This window comes from Anser anser, assembly GCF_964211835.1.
Source record: "Anser anser genome assembly, chromosome: 1".
Classification (NCBI taxonomy): domain Eukaryota; kingdom Metazoa; phylum Chordata; class Aves; order Anseriformes; family Anatidae; genus Anser; species Anser anser.
Window position 1 is genome coordinate 137,969,245 of NC_139720.1, and position 8,678 is coordinate 137,977,922.

At 42.1% G+C, this 8,678-nt stretch overlaps 1 protein-coding gene across 3 annotated transcripts; it reads right to left on the bottom strand.

The window, feature by feature from the left end:
• Positions 1–114: 114 nt before the first annotated feature.
• AKAP17A (A-kinase anchoring protein 17A) lies at positions 115–8,113 on the bottom strand. Of its 3 annotated transcripts, none has more exons than XM_083803809.1 (6): positions 7,905–8,113; positions 7,650–7,786; positions 6,553–7,295; positions 4,615–4,763; positions 3,357–3,597; positions 115–2,095 (listed from the first exon to the last, which is right to left on the bottom strand). In XM_083803809.1, exons 1-6 carry the CDS (start codon positions 8,096–8,098, stop codon positions 1,169–1,171), a joined length of 2,391 nt encoding a protein of 796 aa, XP_083659935.1. In that variant the 5' UTR covers positions 8,099–8,113; the 3' UTR covers positions 115–1,168. The 3 variants fall into 3 exon arrangements, with proteins under 3 accessions (XP_083659935.1, XP_083659937.1, XP_083659936.1); XM_083803811.1 differs by having other exon boundaries at positions 7,639–7,786; positions 7,905–7,951; XM_083803810.1 differs by lacking the exon at positions 7,905–8,113 and having other exon boundaries at positions 6,553–7,786.
• Positions 8,114–8,678: the final 565 nt, after the last annotated feature.

The window sequence follows — 8,678 nt, forward strand, 5'->3', positions numbered from 1 at the left end:
ATAGATAAAGAGCACATACCCTGCTGAATTAACAGTGGACACAGCTGTACATCAAAGACTGTCAAGATGAGTGACTGAGCCTCATTATTCAAATGCATTTTTCAACAAACAGACTCTCATAGAACACTTCCATAGATTTTAATATACTGACATATGAAAACAGCAACTTCAGTTCACTGGAAACAGTTTTTTTTAATTTTACCATAAAAAGGCAAAATAAACTCTTTCACTGTAATGTTATAGCTTTTAATATTCCTGAGCTGCATTTTAGAAGCAAAAGTATTCTTAAATGGATTTAACAAGAGACACTGCAGCCTTACTTTTCAACACCGCAAGTAAAAATAATTTAGCAAGAAGGCCCCTTTTCCAAAAGACAATGGCTGGCTCTGTACGTACCTGAAAAAATGCTTCGAGTGGCTCTTTGCCACCTGAAGTAATTACAAAGCCAAATACGTTGACAAAACAACAGAACAACTTTTCAGCCTTTTTACCACTGCTTCTTACCTCCTACATCAGTGTGCCTTTCTTACATGGAAATATTACTATACAAATGGCAGTACATGCCGGAATAATTTGGGCCACACAGCTTGGCACTATACAGACACATGAAGGAATCATAGCAGTTAAAAAGATATCCTGTGTAGCTTTATAGTCGGCTTTAAGAACCATACAAAAGTCTTGCTATCTGGCTCAATCAGCAAAAACTCTACTTTGTTAAATGTAATTTCATTAAGTGCACCAGAAAGCGTTCTAAATCAAATCTGTGTGATAGCTTGTAATGTCTGGAGTTCCTACAACTGGCACCCATGTACTTCTCAAATCAAATTAGGTGATGAAGAGATGAAAAACTAAATTGGCTAAAATTAAGATTTAGAAAACTGAAAATTGAGGAAACAAGTTGGCTTTTAGCACTGTAGGAACTCGAGCACAAGCACAGGTGATTACACCTACATTGTGGCAGAAACCTAGAAAGAGACAACAGAGCACAAAGGAACTTAAAAAAAATCAGGTATCTATTTTCTTGATTTCAGGGACTATATGCAAATTAGGCATTGGTTGAAACAGAAGCGTTTTCTTACAGCAGTCACACCCATGAGGTCTCGTTTACAACTTTCTGGCCCTTGTGTCCAACCACAGCCTTTCCAAACAAGTCCAGTCCAGGCCTCCACTACCCACTCCAGGTACTCCGTTGCTTACTCAGTGATCTCCTCCTGTACCTTCGCTTCCTGCTCAAGCTTCTGCGACTACGACTTCTCTCTCTTCTGTCTCGTTTACGTTCACTACTGCGAATTCTTCTGTAACGTGAACGTCTGGGGCTTACGCTTCTTCGACGAGGACTGTGACTTCGTCGAGGACTGTAACTTCTGCTAGAGCGTCTGTAATACCTCCTCTCCTTCCTGCGCTTTTCATCCTGGTAACTGCTCCCATCTCTTCTGTGCCTGCTCCTCTCTCGTTTACCCTTACTGTCATCAGTGTTTATGCTGCTACACGAACGGCTTTTCCTTCTCCTTGCCTCTGTGCTACGTTTGCCCTGCTCACCATGTGAGTCCTTCCTGCAGCTATTCTGGTCGTAGCTAGAGAGGCTCTTCTGCTGCTGGTTACTGGCAGGAACACATGAGAGTACTCCTGAACTTCTTTTCTCAGAACACCTCTCTGAGTTTGTGGTATGAAGTTTCTGACCTTCTTTGACGTGAGCTCTGTCATGAATATTGCCATTCAAATACTTGCACTGACTCTCAGGGGATGCTACTTCTCTTTGAGAGCCTGACACCAGTTTGCCTGTAGCAGCCTGTCCTGAGGTAGAAGTGATGCAGCTGGATGACACAGTGTGGGGAACACCGCTAGCAGTTTCCAGCAAGTCAGACTGAGAGGGCTCCGTTTCTTCTTTGCTTTGATGAACTGCATCCATTTTCTTGCTCAGAAGATTGTTCAGTAGTTTCTCCCTTAGTTCCTTTTCTTTTCTCTGCAGACCCAGTGCTCTCTCTTTTTCTTCTTCCACCCGTCTGAGCTCAGCCTCCTGAAGCTTTCTTCTTTCCTCCAGTTGCTGAAGACGGATCTTTTCTTCATTTTGTTCTTGCTCCAAAAGCTTTACAGTCTGAAAGATAGTCACAGGGAAAGCAAGAGTAAAGAAGAAAATATTTATAGACTCGCTCATGCTTCCAAGTTGTACCATAACACAAAAGCAGCAATCTGGCAAGAAAATAAGATGTCTTACAAACGGAATGTAACCCTTCCATTTTTCTCTCTTAGATAAAGTTCAGTCGTTACGGATCCTTACAAGAATAACACACAAGCTATCAAAACATGCAATTTGAAATATTAAATTTCTCAAGGTTGATACTTGAAGGTCTCAGTCTAACTGAAAACATTGATTTCTCTAAGAGGTTTGCAACCTGCAACTCATAGACCACTTCACAATGGGTCCTTAAAAAAAATAAATACTCATTATGTAGAAACCAATTCTCATGCTTTCAACCACTTTAGAAACTCATAATACTAAAAAAAAAGGTTCAAACCTATATTTTTAAATTCTGTTCAGCTTAGTGCACTCCTCAGAATTACTGACTGAAAAACTATTTTACCTATTTCAGAGAAACAAAGTTACAGTCTGCAAGAAGTATTTCTCCCTTCTCTTAGCATATAGCTGACCACTTAGCACTGTATGAGCTCTAATTCAAAAACAATCCTGAGGTACACCGGCATCGAGGAATAAAAGTGTATTTTGCCACACAGTTTTTCACTGCTGCAGAAAATACTTAACAAGCATTACATTACGCCCTAGCACAACTTTATCCGTATCTTACGCAAACTCTGCCCTGTTTTAGTGAAAAAAAATAGTTGTTAGAGACAGGATCTAACACTCCAAATTTTGACTATTTTTCCTGTAGAGAAACCTTTCTGCACATTTTAAAACATCAAATAATGAAACCCCTTTTTAAAACTGGAAAGAATAGTTAAAAACTGCTGAAGGCCAGAAGGGAACAAGTACCAAAATCCATATTAGAAATAAGGAGTCTTGCATCTTACCTTCTGTGTTTTGTTCACTTTATCATGCTTACACATTCTTTTCCTTGACTTGAGAGCAAGGCTGCCAATTAGTTTACATGCTAAAAAAAAATGCTATTTGGGACTTAACGTTCAAGTTCACTTTTCCATTTACCTATACATGCATATTTTACCAAGGGAGAAATTCTGTTTCATTAGACTTTTTTTTAATTTTTGATCTAAGGAATAGCAGCTAGAGAAGTATTAAATCTGTTGTTTAATGAACAGCAATCCCCACCCCCTCCCAAGTCAGTAAAAGGCTTTGTTCTGATGGGCTCTTCATTAGCTGCTGAAATAAATATTGAAGTTACCTTTGCCCTGCTTAGCAGTTCTGCAATTAGTCTAATGGACTGAAGATTTCTCTGAGCTAGCAGGAGCTTCCTTTCTTCTAGCTTTATTTTCTCTTGCAGTTTTTTCTGCTCTTCAGCTTGAAGTTTTTCAAGTTGCTTTTTGTTTCGTCGAAGTTCACGATCCTTCTGTTTCTGTTCTCTTCTGCGCAACTTTTCTTCTCTTTTTCTTTCTCTCTCATATTCTTCAAGCTCTCTCTGCTTCCTAAAAAGAGATTAGTAGTTTTACCTTGTCTAGAGCAGGTACAATTTTAGACTCCTGACTATATTACAAAGTATATTTTGTACTTTAAGTGCATTTGTGTCTTAATACGTCTTGGTGGCTACTGAAAAACTGAAGTAAAAATCAAAGTGAACTTTTTATTCCTTACTTGTGATAGGAAAGTAAAAACAATTTGGTATCCAAACAAAATATGGCTACAGATTTTTTTTCATCACAGTGAGAAGAAAATTACCAATCCAACTGCCACGTGCATGGTTGATGGACTTCAGCTCACTCATTAAGACAAAATGGTAGCTTATGCAAAAGGATGTGGGTTTCTGAGATCACATGTCTAACGTCATGATTATTAAGAAATTGAGTAATTTGCAGTTTTAGTATTTTGAACTGAATGTAAGTATTAGTGATAATCTAAATAACCTTACTGAGGAAATTAACGGTTTTGTTCAGTAAGATGTTTTACCTCACACTTAAAATAAAAATTAAGCAGTAACAAGTTATGCCCATCAAGGCAACTGTACACCATACAATCTGAAAAAAACCTGCTGCATTAACATTTATAATATTCTGAATAGCTGTTGTACGATATTTGTACCTACATTCATTTTCTTAAAATAACACTAAAATGTGCTTGTATCCCATTCCTTTACTGCAAGAACACCAATGTTCAGGGCAAATGAGCTCTGTTATATCAGTTACTTACTAGTAGAACAAGTACATGTGTTTCAAGATCTTAGAATTATATATTTCCCAAAAAAATTTAAACTACTCTTCTTCACATCCAGGTCTCAACCCCTGAACCCTATTTCAATAAAAGGACGACAATACTCTCACTCAGTTTTAAATGCTTCACTTCAACTACATGATCAGAACTTTGAAAGTAAACTTGTATTTAGTTTTGTGGGTGGTTTTTTTTTTTTTTAATCTGCTGATGCAAATAGGAAGGAGTTTTGCCATGCTGTACTGGTAAAAACATAAAGAAGAGCCATAAACAAGAAGTACCTTTCTTCCTCTTTTTGTTTTTCTTCAGCTTCTTTCTCTTTGCGTTTTTGTTCTTCTCTCTGCTTTTCAAGTTCTTGAAGTTTTTGCCTTTCAAGCTGACGCTTCTTAATTGATGCATCACTAAGGTGTTTTGTTGAGTCAAAAGAAACCTTTACAGAATACAATTGAAAAGAGTTTTAAGTAAACAAAAGAAAAATCCCCAGCAACCAAGTTTTGACCTAGCACAAAGGCATTCAAAACATGAAAACATGAGCACAAGCATAAATATAAAACCTTTTTCAAAAGCAAAGGGACCTTCTCTTCTGTATGTTTCCAGAACAAACACCAGGGTACTATAAACATATTACTAGGAATTGTCCCTTAATTTCACTGCCTACATGCTAGCACAACTGCGTACCAGTTTACACTTCTGTATGTTTCTGACATCCAAATGTAAACCTGATGTGGTTTAGGCCCCGGCTGTCTGACGTTTTCCACCAGTGTCGGAAGAGGAAAGTGAAGAACTCTTTCATCTTATGGATGCCACTGGGGACTGTCCAGTATTAGGTAGAAGGGGGCCTTTATCAGGCCTCCCTTTCTGTGCAACACTGTGATCTGTAAATTCACCAGGAGAAAAGCACCGGTTTTGAAACATTTAGCACCTGGCTTAAGCTAATGCCTCCTCACCAATTCCAACACAAAAATTCCCAAATTCAGATACATATGCCTCAGTTTGTTCCACTAACAGGCTAAAAGGCCTGGAGAAGCAGAGCTGGACAGTGCCGTGACCTCGTGTGAAAGAGATCTGTCTTGACAGCACAGTTGCGAGCACAGCCCTCCCTCTTTCCTATCAGCCCCAGGGCAGCTGCCAGGAAGGCACGCACAGGGGACCTAAATTTGGGAGCCCTGATCTAGAGCATGTAAGTGACAGTTTGAATTTCACATCCCTTGAAAACGGGAGGGTCAAGGTACAACTATTTCTATGGTCCTGCTGACCTTCTTTGAAGAGATTACAGTATTTTACTGACTAAACCAGAATTTAAACTAATCTCTGCATGCTCCCAAACTACATAAATGAGTACTCAAGCTTTTTCCTGAAATACAAGCAAATATTTCACTCAACTGCTATGCAAATGTATGGACAGTCCCCAAACTTATCATAATTTTTCTTCAGGCCATGCTCTCACAGACAAAACATCTGAACAGACTCGGCCATGATCATCTCCTGTCACTAGTTTCACTTCTTAAGACTTCTTAAGGGTTACAGAGAAAAGATCTGGAAAACTCTGTATGTAAATAATATGAATTAAACACACTGGATTCGCAGGGAACTGTGACACAGGTTAGTAAGTTGCTTCAATTTTAGGGTGGCCTTTCTGTACATGAAGTATGCTGAGCATGATGACCTCTGTATTCTGCAGGCCATACAGACCATATGGTATTTACTTCACAATCCTAACACCCGATGGGTAAACCTCATTATCAACACACGGATCAAAAACGAAGGCTGTCCCTCTCCCCAGAATTTCTAACCGTCAGCTTGTACAAAAGAGAACAATGCACTGTAAAGGCAGCCCTCCCATGACAGTGAAATATGTCTGAACTTACTAAGAATTAGATATTTACGTGAAATGACAAAATCTGCAGATACATGTTACTTTATAAAAACCACTTAACAGGTAATGTTCAAATACTTGGCCATTCCTTAACTGTTCTCATTTCAAGAGCTGTCTTGTTAAAAAAAAAAAGAGTAAAACCTCACATTCAGAGTCTAAAGGACATGTTTACTCTTTCCATCACTCTCCTTCTAAAACTGTAAGTGCTGGTCCCCAGAACCACATCGATGTCAGCTGTTGTCACCACTACAACAAACTGTAGGTTTTAAGTGCTTCAGAATTAACATTTATCCGTAAGCATTTTTCACATGGCTTCCCATGAAAAAATCCCCCCGTTTCTCACCTTTATATTGCAAGCCACGGCTTTGCCATCGTCGCCTTTGAACATCAGCTTCATCCCTCGCAGAGCGTTCATGGCCATAATGAAACCTGCATACTCCTGATATTGCACATAGGCTTCAAAGTTTAAATGGCCTCCAAAACTGAAGGTGTGGAAATTTCTGCCAGTCATTTCTTCTCTGTAAGGGTCCAGCATGGGTATGTCCACGTTACGTATTTCTCCAAATTTGCTGAAAACCTTTATAAGGACTTCTTCACTTGGTTTTTCTGAGCCAGAGTCCTTTGCTGCAAACCACTTACAGGGCAAGCCTTCCAGATGGATGGTATCTGGCCTTTCGCCTGGCAAAGTTTCATTCATATCTTTTGCATCACGGAAAAACGAATCCCAGTCATGCCTGGTAGGAAAGTCAATCTTGTATTCTGCAGCGCGGACTTTCAGGATGTCAGAGAAGCCGCTCAGCTTTATTGTTTTGCCATCGAGGCACGCCAGAAAAGACTTGACCAAACTTTTGTTTTCGACCTCTCCTTCAAACCGGATGAAATCCATCGTGCTTTTAGATATCCGCAGAGTGGAAAACTGATGGGTTTGCACCATCCCTTTCAGTCTTTCCATCACTTCCCAGTTCGAAATAGATTTTCCCGGTTGTTTCAGCTGAGGAAGTGCCACACTGATGGTCATTTTTGTAATGGGCTTAAGGTACAACCCACAGGGAGCACAGAGCTCTACAGCTTCTGATGTATCATGAACTATTGTTGCAGCAGCCATAACACAGAAAAAGCATAAAGGATAAAAAAAATAAAGATGCAAGTTTAAGTTGTAGGCCAACAGTAGTCAAACAAAACAGCCCTTATCCGTAAACAATCGAATTCTTTGGACATTTAACCATTCCCACGTAAAACCAAGGTCTCTTAACACAGGAGTCAATTAGAGAGTTAAAACCGAGCAGTACAAACATGTTAAATTACTTTATAACCACCAGAACCTATAAATAATTAAACCTCAGTAAGGCCTCAGGAAAAAAGAAAATAATAATAAAAAGGAGCTGATGACAATCTTAGGGGTAAATGAGGTTGGTATGTGATGGCTCACAGAGCAGCTACCCTTGTTTCTCAGGAGGGAGGGGAGGAAGAGGCGCGACGCCACACGGCTCCGCGGACTACTTAACAACAAGCAAACCCCGCCGGGGCCGCGCCGAGGCAGGGGCTCTCCACACAGAAGCGCTCGGGTGCCGGCCCACCTGCAACGACACAAACGCACGGCTTTTAGCGAGGGGCCCGGGGGGCGCAAGGGGACCCCTCCGCCACCCGCCGGCACCCGGGCCCTGCCCGGGGCCCACCCGCCCGGCCGCGACCCACCGCAAACAGCCGCCGGCCCCGCGCGCAGCCCCCACCGCTTCCGCTTCCGCTTCCGGCCGGGCTCGCCGGCCCGCTCCGGCCGCCTCCTGTAGCTGCCTCCGGAGGGCTTCTCTAGCTCTCGGCGGACTTCCTTCTCTATGGCAGCGCCGGGAGGGGCGGCGGGGCTGGGGAGGGCTGGCGGCGGCGCGGCGCATGCGCAGTTGCCCGCGGTCGGTGACCGTTGAGCTGAGGGCTGGGGATCCCACAATTAATTAATTAATCAATCAATCATTGTTACAAAGTAAGCAGTATCACATTCACTATTTCCGTGTTCCCTCTCAGATTTCACCGCCAAGCCCCACATACGTTATTTGTACCACACGGTTCTGGTAGCTTGAGCTCTCTGTGTACGCAGACCCAGGCTCTGTGAGGGAATCACCCAACAAACCAGCGGGGGGAATGGCCCAAAGCAAGAGGCGCAGCTTGGCTGCACGAACACGGGGGGCCGGTGCTGCTTACGGTGCTGCAGCGCGTCCAGGCTGTAAGCACGGGGCTGGGAAGTCTGCCACAGGGCCTACATGGTCAGCTGGAGGCTGTGCTGGATGCCCTGCAGCACCCCAAGCAGCAAAAGGCATGCGAGTTAAAACCCAATCTAGCATTCAGTGTTACCTCAGGTCTGGGTCCTGCCAGGTTTTGAACTGCTTCTTCACGAGGGTCTGAGTCTTCCCAAATCCTGGGCTGAACATACTGCGCCTTTGCTGGCATCTCAGATACCCTCAGTATGTCTCAGTAGGG

Excerpts from the sequence above, each read along its gene's own strand:
- AKAP17A (XM_083803809.1), bottom strand. The coding sequence starts at position 8,098 with ATGCGCCGCGCCGCCGCCAGCCCTCCCCAGCCCCGCCGCCCCTCCCGG. Across the intron at positions 7,787-7,904 it reads GGGGCCGGCGGCTGTTTGCG|GTGGGCCGGCACCCGAGCGC; the intron begins GTGGGTCGCGGC and ends GTGTCGTTGCAG. Across the intron at positions 3,598-4,614 it reads AAACAAAAAGAGGAAGAAAG|GAAGCAGAGAGAGCTTGAAG; the intron begins GTACTTCTTGTT and ends ATCTCTTTTTAG.